This window comes from Myxine glutinosa, chromosome 8 (assembly GCF_964187855.1).
Source record: "Myxine glutinosa chromosome 8, kmMyxGlut1.1, whole genome shotgun sequence".
NCBI classification, from domain to species: Eukaryota; Metazoa; Chordata; class Myxini; order Myxiniformes; family Myxinidae; genus Myxine; species Myxine glutinosa.
The window spans coordinates 77656875-77681130 of record NC_136268.1 but is presented as its reverse complement, the minus strand read 5'-3'; the positions used below and the strand labels follow the sequence as shown (position 1 = coordinate 77681130).

General features: G+C 44.3%; 1 protein-coding gene across 1 annotated transcript in view; it reads right to left on the bottom strand.

Annotated features, from left to right (window-relative positions):
• Positions 1–24248, bottom strand: part of FPGT (fucose-1-phosphate guanylyltransferase) — a gene marked incomplete in the record, with an annotated part of 27037 nt that extends 2789 nt beyond the window's left edge. Inside the window, 3 exon segments of the mRNA XM_078783405.1 lie at positions 5427–5519; positions 14806–14973; positions 24123–24248. Of these exon segments, the coding sequence (XP_078639531.1) occupies positions 5427–5519; positions 14806–14973; positions 24123–24207 (346 nt within the window).
• Positions 24249–24256: the final 8 nt, after the last annotated feature.

Below are 24256 nucleotides of genomic sequence, written 5' to 3'. Positions count from 1 at the left end.
CCTCTTGGCATATCCCACAAATAACTTTTTTTCCCATCACATGAAACACACCGCAACCATCTGAATTTGAGAAGACACACTGTTGTTTTTTTGAGGTGATTTGGAGCTCGGGGAAATAGAGACGAGAGTCCACCACTTCATCTGCCCCAGTCCACCCGATATTTAATTCCCTGAAAGTTTTAATCACAACTCTCAAAACTTTGTTCACCATTCTAGATGACCGAACCCCACTTTTGATGTGAGAGAGCCGGTGGATAATCATACATTTAGGGAAGGCTTCATCAGGTCTTGCACTCTGTTTATTCCATTACTGGTGAAGCAATTCATAAATGACCAGGAGGTTGAAATTTCAGGGAACAAAGGATTCAGAACCAATGGCTCATGCATATGTTTTTGGCATCGTAGGACACCTCTAATCTTTGTATTCCAAGGACTTGCAAGGCATTCAAAAGGCTCTGATGAAACTCGGGGAGCAGAGTCGTGTTGACATGCTGCAGGTCCATGAGGAAGAGCTCTCGGTCATACTTCAACCCATCTGCTTCCTGCAGCCAAGCATTTGTGAGAGGCCGCCATGGGACACACTCACCATACAATAAACGCTTTATCGTCAACATGCGGAAAGCTATTATCTGACTCGGGACATGTATCAAGCTTTGACCACCTGCATTTCGGGGTCTGCACACCATGACTGGTCCAAGCCAATGGTGGCCTCCCCAGAAAAACGGAGTTAGAACCCTCTGAATGCCTGTGACCAAGTATCTAGGAGGTTGGAGGCGGATAACTTTATGCCAAATGAATGGAACCACCAGGTTATTTATTATTGTCACCCTTGCCTTAAGCGATAGACGGTGGTGCAACCGTTTTCATCTAGCCAGTTTCTGCTTAATTCTTTCCAAGAAACCCTCCCAATTTTTTTGTTCATGTGCTTGGACTCCTAGAAATAACCCTAAATATTTAAACCCCTCTTTGTTCCACTGCATTCCTCCTGGTAACACAGGCAGAGCTGAGGAAGGTGGACTGGGGCCCACCCATAAGGAAACACTTTTGTTCCAATTTACTTTTGCCGTGGAAGTGAGCTCAAACTGGGACAGACATCGAGAGACCTCACCCACGTCATTTTGGCTGGAAACAGCAACACAAATGTCATCCGCATAAGCTGAAGTGACCATTTTGTAGTTTTTTGTTAAGGAGACTCCTTCCACTGAGTTGCGGAGCAAAGCTACTAAAGGTTCGACCGAGAGACTGTAGAGCATATCTGAAAGCGGGCAGCCTTGACGGATGCCTCGCTGAAAGGGAAAAGGGCGACATAAGCTGTTGTTTACCTTCAACAGACAGGATGCATTTTCATACAACAACTTAACATAGGAAACAAAATTTGGTCCAAAACCAGCTCTCCTTAGTACAGAAAACAAAAAAGAATGGTCAACACTGTCAAAAGCTTTTTCTTGATCTAAAAGAACCAAACCAAAACCATGAGATGTAGTACGACCGAGACTGATCAAGACTCTCACCAAAAAAATGTTATCGTAAATAGAACGTTCGGGAACACAATAAGACTGATCAATATCAATCAAAAGGGGGATGACTTCCTTTAGACGTATCGCGAGCGCCTTCGACAATATTTTATAATCCGTATTTAGGAGTGACACAGGCCGCCAATTTGTGACTTCTTGCAAGTTCCCTTTTTTTGGAAGGAGACACAAAACTGACCTCCGGCAACTTAATGGCAATTCACCTTGTTCAAGGCTATCCTAAAAGATGTCAAGTAGAGTAGGGCCTAGAATGTCCCAAAAGGCCTTGTAAAATTCAACTGGGAGGCCGTCAAGTCCAGGGGCTTTCCCATCTTGGATTCCTTTAAGAGCAGCAGTAAGTTCTCCGAGAGAGATGCCAGGCTCCAGTTGTTGTTGCTGGTCTTCACACAGAGATGGGAGCAGTTCAAACATCCCGTTTCTATTTTCCTGGTTCACCGTTCTCAAGGCAAACAGCTTTGAATAAAAGTTTCGTAATTCATTCTTGATGTCACTTTGAGAAGACAGAAGCGCACCGGCAGAAGAGCGTGAATTTTCACACAAGCGTGAATTTGTTGAGGGATCTTGGCTGTCTTTTCCAAATTGAAAAAGTCTTTGTTTGGTTTGTCAAGTTCGATATTGTCCATTCGCAGTCGGACGAAAGCACCAGATGCACGCTCTTTCACCATTTCAGCCAGTAGTGTTCTTTTCTCTGACAACTGCTGGACATTTTCGTTGGACATTCCAGATTTCTGCTCACAATAAAGTATATCGTTTTTTAAGGCAGATATCACACTGAGTGTGTTACATGTATTATAACGACAGTATTGCTGGAAAAAACACTTAATTTGGGATTTTGTGCAATCCCACAATTGCCTTAAATTTAGGTAGGAAAACTTTTGCATTTCACATTCCTTCCATACCATTCTGAATGCTTCTTTGAAATGCCCATTTTGTAAAAGTTTGACATTGAAAGTCCAATATGCACTTCTACAAACGTGATGAGGTAAGCCACATACAACAACGACCACGTGATGATCAGAAAAACCAGATGGCCTTATTTAAGAATTCTTAACAAGATTTACCTTATCATGGTTAACATAAATTCTATCCAAACGAGCCATTGTCAAAAGATTTCTTGCGGCACAAACCCACGTGTACTGCCGGATGTTAGGGTTCTGTACCCGCCACACATCCACAAGTTGAAATTTTCTAATGAGCTGTGCCTTGCACTCGGTGGATGAGGCTCAGGAGTGTTTCTATCAAGTTGTGGGTTGAGGGTACAGTTGTAGTCTCCCCCCAGACAAACCAACATAGACAGGTCAATAGTGCTTACAAAACCTGCTAACTTGTGAAGAAAAGCACTTCTTGCAGAGTTAGCACTAGGGAAGTATACATTAGTCGTGCAAATCTTTTGATTACCACTGACAAACTCCACAGATAGTAAATGGCCCTTGCAAATTTCCCTACATCTGATCTCCAACGGCTGGAGTCTAGGATGTAACACGACTGCCACACCAGCCTTGGCATCAACGAAAACACTGGAGAAAAAGTGACAACCTTTAAAGATTTTACGCCACTCAACCTCAGAAGACTGATTTGCATGCGTCTCTTGTAACATCAGCACATCAACTTTTTCATTCTGAAAAATTTGAAACACCTGGAGGCGACGCACACAACTGTGACCACCGTTGATGTTTAAGGATGCTACTTTTATCTCCACTCTGTTAACTATTCATGAAGTTCCTCACCCGCTCGAGTTACACATTTTCTTAGCCTCTGGAATTGAGGTTCTGACATGTTAACCTGATAAGGTTCACGAATCATGTTATTTGCAGTCAAAATAAAATCATGCAGATTCGGAAAGTAGTCTTGGATTTTTACATGTCTTTTCCTGACCGTTTCATCAAGGAACTTAATAACATTTTCTTGAGAAACCATGGTGATGGTGTTGTCATCACCCACCTCATTCTCTTGAGCACTTAAAGCACTAAAGAGTGGAGTAGAAGAGGTTTCATCAGAATCAAGTGCTTCGTCTTGATCTGCACCTTTTTCTACTATTTGTTGAACACTTAGTTTTGGAAACAGGAATCCACAGGGTCAAATACCTCCGTGCTCTTTGCAGACCCTTCCAAATTTACCATATCCCCTGTGGCTATGAGTATGTCCCCCACCTCATCATCCCTTTCATTTTTATCTGTCAGGGAAGGGTTAACGTTATCTTCACAGTCGCAAGGACTTTCCCCTTTATCTATTTTTTCCTCACAAGCACTAGCAGATCCAGCTGCTAACTCGTCTGAGGGAGTTTGGTTATCAGGACAAGGACTTACCCCATCCTGAGATGATCGTCTATTTTCCGGGTCATACTCAATCTCGGCAAGTGGTGCAAGCGAATCTTCCTCACGTACACACACTTCCGGTACTATCTCCGTTACCGCCAAGGAGTTTCCGGTGTAGGCCTCACCCTGGAGGTCCTGCGAGCCTGACACGATCTGAATCTTATTTTGTTTTTCTTTGGAATCACAGGATTCATCACTTGAACGCTTCTGACCTTTTTTCCTGGTGTCCGCGACCGATACTTCCATGTTATCGTCCGCACTGTCGTGTACAGTGGACGAAATGGGAGAGGATTCAACCACTTTCATTCCCACCTTAAGTGGAGGGGCGGGGTTAGTCACCTCACGTTCTAAATCTATCACTTCCCCCCCCCCCCCCCCCCCCCCCGGTCGGGGTGGTCAGGTCTGGCACTTCTCTTACTGCAGTAGGTGCGGTGGACGTCTCCACACAGACTTGTATACAACAAGGGGAAGACGAAAGTAAAATAAAATAAATGATGGCCTTTTGTACAGTGCTGGCACTTATCTCTCTCGACGAGGTCGTGCAATTAAATGGCGGTTCAAGGTGGCCTGAAACGGCTCGTGTGGGAACCGCTCCAACAATGGCACGCAGTCGCTCTCCGCAGCGCCACATGCATGAAGCAATCTGGGCGGCGCTCCTCCTTCGCTCCCCCACTCGGTCCGAAGTGCCAAGAGCCCCAAGAACTGTCGCCCCCACCTTCTTCTCACGGTCAAACCCGCCACGAAAGCTAACACTGCTTTTCCTCAACACCAGCGCACCGAACCAGAACCGCCGCAGCCGAGCGACCTGAAGCACAAATCAAACCGTACGCCACATAATCAGAACCAGATGACCGAGAGATCAAGATGGCGAGAGGAATCCCTTTCTTCCCTTCACTCTCAAATGTTCCACGATGACGTCACACTCTGTCCAATCACCGAGCGCTATTCAATCACAAAGGCCAGGGCGTGGCCTCCCCATTAGGATTTGTCAGGGGGCGGAGTCTAATCTCCTTTTGGGAATGTTCGGATGACGTTGAAGGCTTGACTGGCACGATCGGCAAATGTGCCGGGTTTGTCGGGCCTGGCGGCGCTGTGAGCAACTGAGTCAATTTACAGTGCGATCGTTGTAGTTATTGTAATGGCGGCCCCTTTCTGATGCAATAACGAAGGGAAAATCACAGGGCAATTACGCACTGGGGTTTATCCTTCAGCCATACCTAATTAGCATAGCTCCACCCCTCGTATGGAGACACATATATGATCTTACCCGGACAGTCGGCCTAACTTCATTTACATCGAGGTGGCTTCGCGGCATAAGGGAAACCAAACAGGTACATCTTTAAGTATATTTTAAGTATATTATAATACTTCGTGGCATCTCGACTAAGGTTATTTCATCCCTACCATAAAAACACAACAATATATATATATATATTTTTTTTTTTTTTTTTTTTTTTTTTTTTACATACACGCATGCATATATATTAATTGGATGACAAAAGGATATGAAATGAAATGTATTGGGAGGAGCGTTAACCAATAGGGTTGGATGAAAAGTTATGATGGTATGTACACATACCAGCTAGGATGAGGAGAATATGCTTGGATTCCAGTTGTTTTCCATAGAGTTTATCAAGTTCAGAAAGAGTAAACAACACCGAGCCACCATCTCCTGTAAAGAAGATAAATAAACGATGGACAGAATAAACTTTACATGAAGGTACAGTACAGATATTTTTTTAATGTCGAGAATTATTATTTCATATGCAGCCTCTGGCTGTTGGTTGCATCATTTATGGGAGTGTGGCTGTGCTGTTGAAGCAGTGCCCCCTGTTTCCATTAAGCTGGTTTCATTTTAATAATAATAATAATTCATTTATTTTGCATAGCGCTTTTCATGAAGCCCAAAGGCGCTTTGACAGAGTGCAAAACATAATGCATAACAAAACATGAAAACAACAATTGCAAAAAGACAAGAATCAAGAGGGAAATATTTAAAGCAAAAGGAGGGAGAAGGAGAAGTGATAGTCAGGGGTTAAATGCTGTGGGTTGAATGTTGAATGCAGTGCTGAACAGGTGGGTCTTGAGTGATGTTTTGAATGTGGTGAGTGAGGAGGAGTCTCTGATGGTGTGAGGTAGTGAGTTCCAGAGGGTGGGAGCAGCGATGGAGAAGGCCCTGTCCCCCCAGGATCTGAATTTGGTCCGGATGGGGGGGGGGGGGGGGGTCAGGAGGTTGGTACCAGCAGAGCGGAGGTTGCGGGTGGGAGTGTGTCTGGAGAGGAGGTCAGCCAGGTAGGATGGGGCCAGGTTATGGAGGGCTTTGTAGGTCAAGAGGAGGATTTTGTACTGGATTCTCTGGGAGATGGGGAGCCAGTGAAGCTTGCAAAGGACGGGGGTGATGTGGTCACGGGTCCGGGAATGGGTGAGTAGACGGGCAGCGGAGTTCTGAATGTATTGGAGTTTATTGGTGATTGTTGAGGGTGAACCATAGAGGAGGCTATTGCAGTAGTCCAGACGGGAGGTGATGAAGGCGTGGATGAGGGTTTCTGCAGCCGTGGAGGAGAGGGATGAGCGGAGACGGGCGATGTTTTTCAGGTGAAAGAAGGCTGTCTTTGTGATCTGTTTAGTGTATTTGTCGAAGGAGAGGGTTTGGTCAAAGATGACGCCAAGATTCCGGATGAGAGGGGAGGTGGATACTGGGATACCGTCGATGTTGAGGGCAAAGTTATGAGTGGATTTTGTGAGCGTTTTTGGGCCAATGATGATTATTTCAGATTTATCACAGTTAAGTTTGAGGAAGTTGATTTGAAGCCAGGATTTGATTTCAGAGATGCAGTTTGTCAGGATAGAGTGGGTGTCGGTGGAGACGGACTTGGTGGAGATGAAAAGTTGGATGTCATCGGCGAAGCAGTGGAATTGGAGACCATGACGGCGGATTAAGTGACCGAGGGGGGACAGGTAAAGGATGAAGAGGAGGGGGCCAAGAACTGAACCTTGGGGGACACCTTGGGGGAGGGGAGTAGTGGGGGATTTGCAGTTATTGATGGAGATGAACTGGCGTCTGTCAGAGAGGTATGATTTAATCCAAGAGAGGGCAGTGCCGGTAACGTTGAAGGTGGATTCAAGTCGGGTGAGGAGGATGGTGTGATCGATGGTGTCAAAGGCAGCGCTGAGGTCGAGGAGGACGAGAATGTTGAGGTTGCCAGCGTCAGAGGAGAGGAGAAGGTCGTTGGTGATTTTGAGGAGAGCAGTTTCAGTACTGTGGTTGGAGCGGAATCCGGATTGGAATGTTTCATACAGGTTATTGGCAGAGAGGTGATGTTTGAGTTGAGTGGCTACAGCGCGTTCCAAAACTTTCGACAGAAAGGGTAGGTTGGAGATGGGTCTGAAGTTGTTTAGGGTGTCAGGGTTTAGACCAGGTTTTTTTAGAATGGGGGTAACAGCAGCAATTTTGAGGGATGGTGGGACGATGCCTGTAGACAGGGAGGAGTTTATTGTTGCAATGATAAGTGGAGAGAGAGCAGGGAGGGAGGCCTTGACAAAGCTGGAGGGGATGGGGTCAAGAGTGCAGGTGGCAGTTTTCATTCCTATGAGGAGTTCAGAGAGGTCAGTAGGGGAGACCGGGGAGAATTGAGACAGGGGAAGGCAGGATAAGGGGGGGCAGGTGGTTGGATGGGGAGCGGGTGCGGCGGTGGTCAAGCTGTTGTAGATGTTGTCAATTTTGCGTTGGAAGAAAGAAAGGAAGGAGATGCAGTTGTCTACTGTGAATGACTGCGTGGTGGTGTCCAGGGGGCGGAGGAGTTTGTTTATTGTCGAGAAGAGTGCTTTTGGGTTTCCGGAGCCAGAGTGGATAATTTGAGAGTAGTAGGCGGAGCGGGCGTGGGAGAGGGCATCTTTGTAGTGTTGTAGGTGGTCCTTGTAGGCTTGGGAGTGAACTGTGAGACCTGTTTTATTGCGGAGTCTTTCAAGTTGGCGAGCACGAGTTTTCATCAGGCGGAGTTCAGGGGTAAACCAGGGAGCAGAATGGGTGAAAGAAACTGTTTTGGTTTTTACAGGCGCAAGCTGGTCAAGGCAGGAGGAGAGAGTGTGGTTGTAGTAGTCAGTGAGGTCGGAAGGGGTGTGGAGGTCAATGAAGGGAGAAGTGGACATTTTTTCAGAGAGGGTGGATGAGAATGAGGTAGGTGAAAGAGCGTTTAGCTTACGGAAGTTGATAGTGCGATAATGTCTTGGTGTTGGGGTGGGGATGTTGATGGTCATAGTGATGGCTAAGTGGTCAGAGAGGGTGAGGTCGGAGCCAGAGAGATGGTGCAAAATTAATCCAGTGGAGCAGACAAGGTCCAAAATGTGTGTAGTAAAGTTGACATGTTGAGTGAGGTTAAAGCAGGTGAGTAAATCAGTGAAGTCAGTGGTTATTGTGGAGTCAGTGGAGTCCATGTGGATATTGAAATCACCAAGGAGGAGGATTGAGGGGGAGAGGGAACATAGCTGGGTCAGAAAGTAGGAGAAGTCAGACAGGAATAATGGGTGTGGTTTGGGAGGGCGGTAGACGACAGCCATGACTGACTGCGTGCGACCAGAGAGTTTAAAAGCCAGGTGTTCAAAGGATGAGGATGAGGCGATGGGGATGAGGCTGGTCCTGATGTCTTGACGGTGGATAACGGCAATTCCACCACCTCGGCCCTCCGAGCGTGGTTTATTGACGTAGGAATATCCATTGGGTGTGGTGAGGTTGAGCGTGTAGTAGTCCAGTGGTTGTTGCCAGGTTTCGGTGAGACAGAGAAAGTCCAGTTTGTTATCCAGGATGTAGTCGTTGAGGATGAGGCATTTGTTGTTGAGGGACCGGGTGTTGAACAGGGTGAGCTTGATGTTTTGAACAGCGGGGATGAATTCAGGTGATTTAGCCAGGGTTCGCAGGCAGGAGGTGCGATTTTGTGCGTTGCCGTGACTAGGTGCGCTGGGACGATGAGTGGGAGTGCGCTGAGCCGACCAGAGGACGGGGATGGAGTGACCTGATTGTACATATACAAACTTACGACCGGAGCCACGGTGAATGTACCTGGGTCGTCGGAGGAGTCCATTTGATTTGATGGCAGAGATGGCAGAGATGGCAGAGCATGATGGGGTGGAGCGGGTATTGAGCAGAAGGAGCCTTGCGGCGGAGTACCGCAGAGCCATGCCAGGCAGGAGCGGAGAGGCGAGCACGAGGCCAAGGTTGAGGAGGTGAAACAATGGTCCCAACCCACGGGAGCAGGCCCAAGGAAACGAAGGAGACGAAGGAGCCAGGTAGGTGAAGCCAGGAGCAGAGTCGGGACCAAGCAGAGGGCAGACAGGAGCAAAGAGACGATCACGAGGCCAAGGTTGATCACGGCAAAGCGGGAAATGCAGCGGCAATCAACCGCCGCCGCTACAAATCAAGATCACGGTGGGAAAACCGCCACCACACCGCTGCGAAGGACACAACCCACGAGAGCGTGCCCGAGGAAACAGCGAGCAGGCGAAGGAGCTGGGTAGGCGAAGCAGGGAGCGGAGCCGGGTAGGCGAAGCAGGGAGCAGAGCCGGGACTATGCGGAGGGCAGACTCAATGGCCAAAAAATCCGCACGACCACCAAAAAAGCAAGCCACAGACAGTGGCCCAGTCGAAGAAGCGGCGAGCATGTGATGCCTGCGTCCTCTTCAGACCGGACCGGGATGACAGGATGACAGACTGAGTATTAACCCACCTGGTGTTAAGGGCACAACAGGGGCTCAAACTCAAGACCCTGAGAGCTTAAGCTAACCACCCTAACTGTTAAGCCAACACCAGGATGATGTACAGAATAAACAGCATACAGTCGGTCACCACACTAGCTTTCTGCCTATGGCATCCAAGGTCACCTCCACACATGGCTGACTGATTTCCTCTACTCACGTAGTCACCGTGTGGCTCTTAACGGGATGTTCTCATCTCCTCTCCCTGCCAAGGCTGGAGTCCCTCAAGGCAGTGTTTTGGGCCCAGTCCTATTCCTGATCTTCATGAACGATCTCTGCTTCACTGGAAAATCGTCTTTATTTCTTTGCTGACGACTCCACTCTTTGCCGAAACATTCCTCATCCTTCAGATCTACAGGCAGCAGCCTTTTCCTCCTCTGCAGACCTTGATAAAATCGCAGGCTGGTCAAACACTTGGAATATGTCTTTCAAACCTTAAAGGGGAAACCAAACGGATTTTTTTCTTCTGAAACTGACTGAAAATCATTAATCACTGTGTAATTTGAAGGGAAATTTTTGAAAAGTTTTTTGCCAATGTCAAAGTGCCGAAAAAAGCCCTAAATTGTCGATTTTCGATTTTGCCAGTGATGTCACACTAATAACCCACCTTGATCCTAATGGCGGTTCACATGGAGAAACAATGTACAGACTTGGCATTTAATATGGAATTTTTTTTTTTTCTTGGCTTGGGTTTACTTTCTTAACTCGGTATATCAATCTGGTGAGTTTCTTTTACACTTTGGTGATTTATTTGTTAAAAGAACCATATCACTGATTGTCTGTGGCAGCAAGAAGTCAACAACAGGATTATATCACAGGTGGCGTGGCAAAATGTACGGACAGGTGCATTTGATGATTGGCTTCACAGTCGGGTATACAAGGGTTGTTGCGTTCTGTATTAGTGGAAAACAACTGCTGCACGTCTCCAAAAGTTATTGCCGCTTCCTCTGGAGATGGTCCGTCAACTCGACAATTTTGTTTGTCATGGAGTGGTGGCTTTACGAAATTACGGCATGAAACAGCGTGCTATTGCTCGGCAGTATGGCATCACTCAAGGTCAGGTGTCAAAGATCCTGAAACGAAATGCTCAGAGGGGTGTCCCTACTCCAATACCGAGGCCAGGACGTCCCGCAGAACCACAAGGAGGGATGATCGCCAGTTGCACCGGTTAGTCCGCAATGGCCGTACCAAGTCAGCTAATCGGCTTCGGGCTGAGTGGCAGCAACTGACAAATGTGCCTGTATCCAGAAGGCGAGTCAGCCAACGACTGGTTCAAGCAGGCTATCGTGCCAGGCGTCCCCTGAGAAAGCCACGCCTGACCAGACAACACCGCCAGCGCCGATTGCAGTGGGCCAGAGAGCACCGTCAATGGCAGCCAGGACACTGGAATCACGTGATCTTCAGTGACGAGTCTAGATTTCTGATCTATCGTCAAGATGGCCACGTCCGAGTGCGCAGACAAGTGCATGAAGCCTACAACAAAGATTGTATAGTGCCAAGAGTCCAAACTGGAGGTATTGGGGTGACCGTTTGGGCTGCTTTTCATGCAGGGGGCAAAACTGACCTGGTTGTTCTGAATGGAAACCTGAACCAGTTCAAGTACAGGGCCATTCTGGAAGAAACATTGCTTCCATTTGCTCGTGCAGCCTTTCGAGGAAACTTTGTCTTCCAAGATGACAATGCACGGCCTCATCGTGCTCGCATGATCCAAAACTTTCTTGCTGATCATGGTGTAGAGCACATGGAGTGGCCTGCCATGTCCCCGGATATGAATCCGATAGAGAACTTGTGGGCAGAATTAACGCGTCAAATCGACCACTTGGACCAGCAGCCGACCTCTGTGCGTGAATTCCAGCAGGCTATTGTCACTGCATGGCAAGCGATTCCTGTCCAAACCTTGGCAAATCTCGTGAATAGCATGCCTCAACGTGTACGCGCTCTCCTGAATGCTCGTGGGGGTTACACGAAGTACTGAACTGTAATTTTACTCTCCGTAATCCCAGTCGTAATTTAACTTTTGTTTTTGTTAAAAAATTTTTGGCTAATGTGCAAAATAAAGAGATACTTCTGGAAAACGTACAGAAGTTTAACACAGTACTGTCCATGAATTGAGTTCGATATCAGTTTACATCACTTTCAAGGATCAATTTATTTGTTTCGAAATGTCAAATGTGGTTTTTGTTTCTTTTAAAGGTCACATTAACAAAATCTAGAATAATTTCAACATAATTCCAATGAACTTTTGGTTCTAAGACATCTTGAAAAGTAAGTTCACCCCCACAAAAAAAATATTCCATATTAAATGCCAAGTCTGTATTTTGAACTCTGTTTCCGATACCGATTGCATCGTAATTAGCGTCTCTGAAGGTTCGCCGTGTGTTGAAACACATCAGTGGGGGTTTTGAAAAAACTATCGTAGACACAATTAGTGATGGAAACGCTTTTAGGGGAATTATCATTTTGATATTTATCAGCCGTATCATTTTGAGCCTTATGTGAGTGATTCAGATGAACATGGCGACAATGTTAGTGAACATGCAAGTGCCGGTTGCATGTCCATTACAGATTGGTGGGTTTTGTTTTTTTCTTTCAGGTTATGGTTCATCCGGGATTTTGTATTAATTGATAAATCAGTTATATTACTCCAGAAGAAATACGGCAAGGGCACAGCACGGACATGGCATGGACACCGCCAAGGCACACTCAGACACCGCCGACAAAATGGACAATGAATGCTTTGTCACACCATCGCAGGCTGATCCATTGTCCCGTATGTTACAGGATTGTCCCTTTTAATACTCATCCTGGACGCCATTTGTGCCAGTGGTCGTGCTGTGTTGTATCCCACCATCGTTTCCATGCTGTGTCGATGTACCGCCCCTAGCAGAAGGGGTAGAGTGGGTGTGGGGTGGTGAGGTGAGATCAGTCACCAGCAGGCCAACCAACACAGGTGTTTGATTCGCCGCTTAAATCACTCATATACAACATGAGCTGGTAGTTGGGTAGAGATGGTCCTACAGTTTAGAGCTATGGCTGTTTCCTCTGCTTAATCGTCGGGATGGCATCCTCTCTCAATCATGGTGGATAACCACAACATCTAGCTATATCTGCTGTTTCATAACAGTGCTCTGTAAAATGTTCCGAGCACAAAAGTGAACATTGTGCAGGCCCAATTCACACTTGGGTATTTTGGACAATCCTCATCCAATTTCTAGCAAACTTAGGGTCTTTCGGCCGTTGGTGCAGCATGAAACCATCTTGGCTTATATTTACTACAACCACCAAGGATGCATCGCAAATCGGAAAAAGACACATCATATCCAGTTTGTAGAGTATCAAGGGATAGATTATCATCAAAGTGGTCTGAGTGTTTGAGTACCCTTTAAGAAATCACACTCTCACTCTGTCTTTCTGATAGGACTGTCTGGCGAACCCTTCCAACTATTTTCTTAACTTCAGTCACTTCAGTCACTCCACTAACTTCAGTTCCTCTAACTTTTGGGCTAACTATCAGCCATGATTTTTCTTGGGCAAACCACACATCGAAGCTGGCCTCTAAAGCCAGTCGCCGACTGGGCATCCTCCATTGTGCAAAGTCTTTCCTTGGCACACCTGAACGTTTACCTACCTACGAGGTCTTCATCTGAGCTTGGTGGAGCATTGCTCTTCCCTCTTGGCTGGCACCCATGCCTCACACTTTGCTCAGCTTGACGCCGTGGAAACCTTGACCTTCAAAATCATTGGAATCTCCTGCAATGATGCTGAGTCCGTGGGCCTACTACCTTCACATTTCCTGATAATTTCCAGGGTCTTCCATATGAAGCTAAGTGAACTGAAAAACGATCTCTTGATGAGGAACATACTTGGAAAGGTTTTTTGCCCGTGTCCATAAGTGTGGAGTTTTAAAAGTGTGGGTTGCCTCCTGTACGTCTCTTGATTTTCTTTTCAAATGAAGATTTCATTTCAGATGAACACCTGAACATGTAGATTCTGTTGTCACTGCTGAGGTTCCAAGTCCTGTATTCTGCACTCCATGAAAAAGTAGAGATACATAATCCACGGTCCTTGCGGAGATGTCACCCCAAACTAAATTTGCAACAAATATGGAAAATACCAGAATAACTTTCCAAAGAATCTCTGTGAAAATACCTGCTTGGATATTGATGGGAATATTAAATACCAAATATGATGACAGTTTAACGTTCAGTTTCCAGCCAGAGAATGTGGCACTTCCTTTATTTTGCCATAAAATCCTAACCTCCTGGCAAAATACAACCGTCACATCAATATTGAAGTTTGCATTACGGTAAAGAGAGTCATGTACATCTTTAAGTATATTATATACACAAAGGTGATGATTGTGCTACTATTAAAATTCAAGAAGGACTGTTAGATCACGATGTGAAGAGCTATACTGTATTGATGAAAGCCCAGAGGAAGGCTGTACTGTACTTGTATTGTGGTAGTGTGTGTATGTATGTATATATATATATATATATATATATATATATATATATATATATATATATGTCTTTATGTGCTGTGTGTATATATATATATATACATATATACACACAGCACAAGAAGGGAGAAGAGAAACTGGGAATGGAGACAGAGAGACAGGGAGAGAGAGGGACGAGAGGAAAGGGGAGAGCAAAAGTGAAAGAAAAAGCCGAAAGGAAAGAATGAAAGAAAAGTGTTGTGTTGAAAATGAAAGAAAAGAGAAAAAGAGCAAAAGAAAAAACTAATGATTAAGCAAAATGTACAGGTTAAGTAATGTGAGATAGGTTGTAGCATGATAACAGTGCATATGAATAATGCAAGCGATAATGAATAAATAAAAATCTTTTACTCTAAACTACTTTTGAAAAGTAGGATGGAAAGGGAATGATTGGAGGGGACAATGAAGAAAGTACAAGTGCTAGAGAAAGGGGAAGAAAGGGAGATCCGAGATAGTTAAAGCAAGTGGCAGGTAAAGATAGTAGAGCAAGTAGAGTGGAGGTAGTGAATCATGTTTAGTAATCTATTGATAAGGGATAAGAGAAGGAGGCAGATGGGTCGAGATTTAAAATTGTAATGGAGAAGTGCAAGAGAAAGGAGAAAACAAGTGGCACATCATGTTTGATGCCAAAACAAGTGAAGAGCAAAGTAATTAAGTTATAAAAACAGTTCCACCTGCATCAGTTGGACCAAGAAAGTCCCTGCCTCACCAATTTTTGGTCCGGGAGGGTCAGCAAACACGTGGAATGAGACTCCGAGGGGGAACTCCCTTCGCTTGCGTTTAACCTCCAGTTGGTGCTTGTAGCATTCCGCTTGTTTCTCATCTGACGCTGTCAGAACCACGACATCCCAGAACTGTCCTCGAGTGAACCTGCATCCTGATGCATCCATGGTTAGTTAATCAGGTTAGCTTAAACTTCCAATAATTCATTAAGAAAATTCAGTGAGAAAAATGCCATAATATTTACAAGTAAGTACTGCTAAACAGAAGGGTTTTGAAAGTGTCAAAAAGGTGATTTGTGTTCAAGTTTGTCATTCAGTTGAAATAAAATAAAGATTTTAAAGGTAGGTTGTAGAATTATTTTTTGGAAGTTTACTGTCGTTGATGCAGCGCCTTTTACACCACCTTATTTAACACATTACATTGGATGTGCAACCATGCCTGTTGTTTGTGTCCTGTATGACATCGCTCAAAATAGTAAGTTTCCTGTTTGTAATGATTTTCAAGTTTGTTTGACTGCCAGGTGGGCAGAAGGACTTATTTCAGACTCAATTCCCAATTTGTGTTCAAAATATAACATCCTCGATCATAAACTGACGTTTGTGGACAGACAGACAGAAGTGACCCAATTGCTTAACCCCACTTTTCACTTCGCTTCGTGGGGTAAATTCATTTGACTAAATATTTATTTTCAATTGATACAAACCACTACAACTGGCCTCCATGCCACAACTACAGTCCAAATGCAGAGATGACGAATATATATTTTTCGTATACATAGTCGAGGCTCGTGGAAGAGCTTGAAAGCCGATATTTACAAAAAAAAACTTCTCCGAAACCGCTTCGCCGATCAATGCGAAACCTCTCATGTCTGGCAAAATGTGATACTTGAGAACAACTGAAGGGATTCAAATCAAACTTGTTTATTTTTAGGACAGTCAACAAAGGCATCTACCTGATGTGGCGGGCAGGGACTACGCGAAGGCATATTGGCAACCCAGTCAAATTGCTCTAGTTTTGGTATTACCTTATTAATATTCCTCTTAAGGAGAGTCCGGTATATAAAAATTTTTTAACCTTCATTACTATTAATAATCAAAACTATTGTTATATTAATATGAGTTCCCTTACAAGGAACTTCAATGCAGGAGGCCATTAGTCCCATCAAAGCCCACACAATGATTGCCAACCTATGGTTGTTTGGCCGTGCTCTATCATTTTTAAATGTCGAGTGCCAAGCAAGGAAGCAGCATGCATCGTTTTTAGTGTTTGGTATGAACTCAGCCGTGGTCGAGTTCGCACCACCGACATCCCAGACTCGCAGTGGACGGTCTGACCATGATTCCAGTGTCTGATCAGTCGCCATCAAAGGTGGAAGGAGGTTATGTTTTCACCCCTGTTTGTCTGTTTGTGAGAAGGCTATTTCAATGGACGGATTCGGACGAAACTTGGTGGAGAGGATGGGTGTATGACAAGGACAAGTTGATTCCATTTTGATGAAGATCTGGATAGGGATAGGATAATTTTTTAAATTTTGAAGTGGTTATTTACCATTGAGAGATGGGTTCAAAAACATAAATATTTGTTTATTACTCTTTTGCATAAGCAGATCCAGGAGTGGAGATAGATGGGGTTCATTCAGGACTCATCATCATCATAATCATCACCTTCATTGATGATGATGATGACCATTCCTTTTTGCACTGTGACGATGCACAGGGCTGCTGAAGCAGTTTCCTTGACTATTGGGCACAATCCTGGACAGTTCGCCACTCCGACACAGGATTCATCCTAGCAAGCAGGTACTCAATTTGCCGACCTCTGAAGGATGACAGGCTGAGTCAACCCCCCTGGCATTCAATGATCAACCAGGATTCAAACTCAGGATCCGAGGATCCCAAGCCGCACCCTAACCACTAAGCCAACACCAGGCTAACCACCTTCATTACTATACTATAATTTTCCAAATATTTCATGAAAGCATGATATTTCAAAAAGCTATGCACGGATTATGACAAAACTAGGTGGATGAGTTGGTTAAGTGACAAGAACAAGCCGATTAGATTTTGGTTCAGGTCCGAATCCAGATCTGACCTATCGGTGAGATACAAAACGTAAACTGTTCAGCCTGGTCTACGGAGTACCTTTATAGTTTAAAAATGTGTTATGGATCGATCAGGCACTGCCATTTGCCTAACCCATCCATAACGATACAGTACAAGTGCTTCAGCTGATGTTGTAAACTTTGAGTGTATTTGAACACAAAAGTGAAAGGGTTTTATTTTTTAATATGTTAAATCATTTGCAAAAGAAAGAGGTGTAAACAGACATCCGCTCTTTTGTAATCGTTGCCCACGCACAGGGGCATGACATGTTCCTCAACAATTACAATTATATTAAGTTAAATATAAACCAATGATAAACAGATATCGATTTTATGGAGCGAATATTTTATACTACTACTACTACTACTACTACTACTACTACTACTACTACTACTACTACTACTACTACTACTACTACTACTACTACTACTACTACTACTACTACTACTACTACTACTACTACTACTACTACTACTACTACTACTACTACTACTACTACTACTACTACTACTACTACTACTACTACTACTACTACTACTACTACTACTACTACTACTACTACTACTACTACTACTACTACTACTACTACTACTACTACTACTACTACTACTACTACTACTACTACTACTACTACTACTCCACACTTACATGATTTCTACCTTGAGGTTGGCTATGAGGGAACGTTTTTGGGCCAAGTCTTACACGAATTGGTTCGTCAGGCCTGAAATAATTTGTTCAGGAATTTGAGGTTTGTTCATGGTGCCGGTAATAACTCGCCTCCTCTTCACGCAAGACACTATGGATCTTTAAAAGGTGCACTGACTAATGTTAAACGATGGCAGGTCTAGTCTAGCCTGGGTTTGAATCCAGACCCAGCTGTAAACTGTCATCCTGTGTTTTACAAGCAGGGTGATTCATCAGTGTGTGTGCCAGCCATTGGATGGACATTAAAAGGGTGCCCTGTCTACCAGAATTTGTTGGTAGACGTTAAAGATCGCACAGTGTCCCTCGCAAAGAGTAGACAAGCCATCACAGGCGCCATGAACAAATTACAACTTCCTGATCTAACCAGCAGGGGGCACAGCATCAGCAGCAAAGCCTCGTCCCCAGCCAACAATGCTACCCAGCAACCTTGTGCTACAAGCGAAAGAAAAAGAAGAAGACCATTCAAGCATCCATGATCATATATCTTGGTCAAAATGTACAGATCCGACAGGGTAATGTTCTTTCAACTTCATCATTTGATTTCCACGATCCTTAGTGAAACAAGCATTCTGAGTATTGCGCTGCAATACATGTCCTCTACCAAAGTTCAAAGTGCCATAACTTTGTCAAAAATGATCGAATATGCAAATTTATGCACGGTTGATGCTGGTTTTCAAACTTGATCTGAGGTATGCTGAGACACATGTGTCACGCCTCGCCTCGTTGATAAGCCCGCAACGTCGCTCCGTGGAGCGGCCTGCACGTATTGCACTGTGTGAATTATATAATTATTACCTGTGTGAATTATATTTTCACTGTGTGATTCACTGTGTGAATTATATTTTAAAAAATTATATAATTATTACCAACTCACGGTCTGAGGTACTAGCGATTCAAGAGATATCCATTTTTTTTATATTTTCGTTTAATTAACGATATCTGCCAAACCACGTGCCCCATCGCAAATTCCAAAAGGACATTTTAGTAGACTGACATGCTGAACAGATTTGTGAAGTTTCCCCTCGATTGGATCACAAATGAGGGAGGGGCTCGGTTTTAAAGGTTCATGCTTAAAAACGTCATAACTCTGAAACCATCAGTAATTTATTATATTTTTCGGTTCACAATCAATGATCGATGTGTATACGTATATATGTTGCTCGGCTTGGCTCCGCCCCTGCGGAAAGCGCGCGCTGTGTCGCGCTGTTGACGTTCACGAGACGAGGCTGAGGACGCACAGTGCGGCTTGAGGAGAACTCGAGAATACACAAGAGATATCCATCTTAAAAAATATTTTCGTTTAATTAACGATATCTGCCAAACCACGTGCCCTATCGCAAATTCCAAAAGGACATTTTAGTGCTGAACAGATCTGTGAAGTTTCCCCCCGATTGAATCAAAAATGAGGGAGGAGCTCGGTTTAAAGGTTCATGCTTAAAAACGTCATAACTCTGAAACCATGTGACGCATGACGTCATGCTCGCTGACTTTTTTGTTCGTCATGGGTATGCGATTCCGCCTGCAAAGTTTGGCCTCGATCTGTTCAGCCATTGCAGAGAAAAAGGGGTTTTCGTGTTTTCACGAAAAACAATATGGCGACCGAACCACGTGACCTGTGACGTCATAATTACCATTAAAATATACTACAGACCGAGTCCATCATATGGTGAAAATTTGATCTAAATCGGTCCTATTATTGCAGAGAAATTGGTTTTTAAAGGAAATTAAAACTTAAATGGCAGTGAGTTAAGGATCCTCAGAATTATCAGAATTCCGAAAGTTCAAAGTGCCATAACTTTGTCAAAAATGATCGAAACGTCGTGAAGTTCGAACTTGATCTGTAACTTATCATGAGGAAACCATGTGCCAAGCTTGAAATCATTAGCTTTCAGCGTTTAGAAAAAAAGTCCGGAAAACTGTTCTTTGCGTGACGGACTGACGGACTGACGGACTGACGGACTGACGGACTGACGGAGTGACGGCGTGCAAACCTATAGTCCCCTCCGGTGTACACCGGTAGGGGACTAATAAAATGTGAGAATATTTTTCAGTGGAAGATAATTATTGAATTAAGGAGTAACTGGAGACCCTGGTTTGAATCTTGACCTAAGTCTAAACTGTCACTTGATATTTGCAATTGGGGTGATACTTGGATGTGTGTACAATCCATGGGAAGGGCATTCGGCCAGAGTACCCAGAGTACCCGTCTGATAGCAATGGTGGATATTAAACATCCCTTGGTGGATGGTATCTTTCGTGAGGATCATGTGAGTTGACACCAGAATCCTGAACAAATTTCAAATTCTTCCGTGAATGATTGTTGGGAAGGCAATGGCAAACTATCCACCATGACCAAATCATACGATGATGATGCTGCTGCTAATGATGATGCTGAGGATGCTGATAATGGTGATGATGATGATAATGATTATGCTGCTGATGATAATGATGATGCTGCTGATTATGATAATGGTGATGATGATAATAATTGTGTTGATGATGATAATGGCGATGCACTGATGGTGTTGATGATGGTGATGATGGTGATGATGATGATAATGATGATGCTAATGGTGTTTATGATGATAATGGCGATTATGGTGATGTTGATGATTATGATGCTGATGATGATGATGATGCTGATGATGGTGCTGATGATGACAATGAAGATGATGGTGCTGATGATAATGGTGTTGATGATGATAATGGCGATGATGGTGATGATGATAATGGTGATGATGGTGCTGCTATTGATGATGCTGATGATGATGGCGATGATAATAATGGTGATGATAATGATTACGATGATAATGGTGATGATGATAATGGTGATGATGGTGTTGCTGATGATGATAATGCCAATGATAATGGTGATGATGCTGATAATGATGATTGTGGTGATGGTGATGATGATGGTGATGATGATAATGGTGTTGATGATGATGACAAAGATGAGGACGGTGGAGTCCTGGCTGACGCCTCCCCCACTCCTGGATCTGCTTATGCAAAAGATTAATAATCAAATATCTCATCAAATTGTGGTAACTATTTTAATGATGACTGACCCATGTTGCTGGTTGTCTAGAAAAGGAATGCGATTTAACCCAGTCCTACCACAGTGCCTTAACATGATTACAAATTTATAACAATAATAACAATTATGATTCAAAATAATACTGATACATTGAACAATCCATTCAAATTGCCGTTGGATTTGCCAGGATAGTTTACAAAAGATATTCGTGTTTGTAGCATCAAAGTATTGCTTTTAGCCAAAAACCCCTCCATGGGTGTGAGAATGCCTTCACAGTCCTACACCTGCCCTAAAGAGGTGTGAAATGACACTGTAGCACTTTGTTGCCTCCTATCTAAAGAGTCAGTTTATCAAACGGTATGTCATGAACACACAGCCTGATACCAGATGAACACACAGCCTGATACCAGATGAACACATGAACACACCGCCTGATACCAGATGAACACATGAACACACAGCCTGATACCAGATGAACACATGAACACACAGCCTGATACCAGATGAACACATGAACACACCGCCTGATACCAGATGAACATATGAACACACAGCCTGATACCAGATGAACACATGAACACACAGCCTGATACCAGATGAACACATGAACACACAGCCTGATACCAGATGAACACATCTGGTATCAGGGTGTGATACCAGATGAACACATGAACACATCGCCGGATACCAGATGAACACATGATCACCGCCTGATACCAGATGAACACATGAACACACAGCCTGATACCAGATGAACACATGAACACACAGCCTGATACCAGATGAACACATGAACACACAGCCTGATACCAGATGAACACATGAACACACAGCCTGATACCAGATGAACACATGAACACACAGCCTGATACCAGGTGAACACATGAAAACACAGCCTGATACCAGATGAACACACATCCTGATACCAGATGAACACATGAACACACAGCCTGATACCGGATGAACACATGAACAAACATCCTGATACCAGATGAACACATGAACACACAGCCTGATACCAGATGAACACATGAACACACAGCCTGATACCAGATGAACACATGAACACACAGCCTGATACCAGATGAACACATGAACACACCGCCTGATACCAGATGAACATATGAACACACAGCCTGATACCAGATGAACACATGAACACACAGCCTGATACCAGATGAACACATCTGGTATCAGGCTGTGATACCAGATGAACACATGAACACATCGCCGGATACCAGATGAACACATGATCACCGCCTGATACCAGATGAACACATGAACACACAGCCTGATACCAGATGAACACATGAACACACAGCCTGATACCAGATGAATACATGAAAACACAGCCTGATACCAGATGAACACACATCCTGATACCAGATGAACACATGAACACACAGCCTGATACCAGATGAACACATGAACACACATCCTGATACCAGATGAACACATGAACACAGCCTGATACCAGATGAACACATGAACACACAGCCTGATACCAGATGAACACATGAACACACAGCCTGATACCAGATGAACACATGAACACACAGCCTGATACCAGATGAACACATGAACACACAGCCTGATACTGATATCTGATTCTGATACTGATACTGACCTGATACTGATACTGATACGCCCCCACCACCAGATGAACACATGAACACACAGCCTGATACCAGATTAACACATGAACACACAGCCTGATACCAGATGAACACATGAACACACAGCCTGATACCAGATGAACACATGAACACACAGCCTGATACCAGATGAACACATGAACACACAGCCTGATACCAGATGAACACATGAACACACAGCCTGATACCAGATGAACACATGAACACACAGCCTGATACCAGATGAACACATGAACACACAGCCTGATACCAGATGAACACATGAACACACAGCCTGATACCAGATGAACACATGAACACACAGCCTGATACCAGATGAATACATGAACACACAGCCTGATACCAGATGAACACATGAACACACAGCCTGATACCAGATGAACACATGAACACACAGCCTGATACCAGATGAACACATGAACACACAGCCTGATACCAGATGAACACATGAACACACAGCCTGATACCAGATGAACACATGAACACACAGCCTGGTACCAGATTAACACATGAACACACAGCCTGATACCAGATGAACACATGAACACACAGCCTGATACCAGATTAACACATGAACACACAGCCTGATACCAGATGAACACATGAACACACAGCCTGATACCAGATGAACACATGAACACACAGCCTGGTACCAGATTAACACATGAACACACAGCCTGATACCAGATTAACACATGAACACACAGCCTGATACCAGATGAACACATGAACACAGCCTAATACCAGATGAACACATGAACACATCGCCTGATACCAGATGAACACATGAACACACAGCCTGGTACCAGATTAACACATGAACACACAGCCTGATACCAGATTAACACATGAACACACAGCCTGATACCAGATGAACACATGGACACAGTCTGATACCAGATGAACACATGAACACATCGCCTGATACCAGATGAACACATGAACACAGCCTAATACCAGATGAACACATCGCCTGATACCAGATGAACACATGAACACAGCCTAATACCAGATGAACACATGAACACAGCCCGATACCAGATATGCTTCCTATTCAAAAATATCACCGATTCGCTGCAGGACTTAATGGAAGGATCATAAAACAGACAGTAAGTATCACATGTCTGTGTTTTAGAAACTTTTGTTTGGAAAAGAAAATCGTTGTATTTTGCTTCGGACAATTATGGGGAGCAACTCCTCAATGATCCAAATTTGGTTGAGAAAATAAGCGGATCCCAATTTCCTGCCCAAATCAGCTCAGGTCGAACGTCACGCCTGGCCAGCCGGATCGTGAAAGTCTTTGGCGAAACTCTTCATGCAAGGGAGGCATAATTGTGGCGGGAAAAGAAGAAGCCGATAATATAAATAATAACGACGTATGGTGTCAATAAATAATCGGCAATGATAAGTTCGTGGATGAATGAGATGAGATTTGCATGGACAATTCTTGTCTTGACAAGAATGACAATGGACAAGTCTTGAGAGTAGAACAATTAAATAAAATGCAAAGAGAACAGCGCCCTCTGGTGGGCCAGGTCGAACGAGCACCCAAAGGAAATGAAACGAGTTTTGCTAAGTGTGCGATAGACCTACCTGATGGCGACGGCTTACAAAAACGAGACCTGTAGAGTGTGGACAGGTTAATTAAGGATCTATTTTCGTAAACAGGAAACCCCACGTGTTCGTTGCCGCCAAAAAGCGTTCGTGTCCCGGAAGTGCACGTCCCTCGCGCTGCGCTCCTTGCTCGCATGTCATACATTATTCTTGGTTAGTTTATCATCTGTTTCTGAATTTAAAACATCCTTACCTCTGAGACTGTCATATTTGTTCAACTTGTGTGCTGTCGCCGTAGTTAATAGGGAGGACAGGTCGCCGGCCATTTCCGCGGCCATGCCTTAACTTGGGCCGACCAGCGCCACCGCCAGGGTTTCCATGGGAATT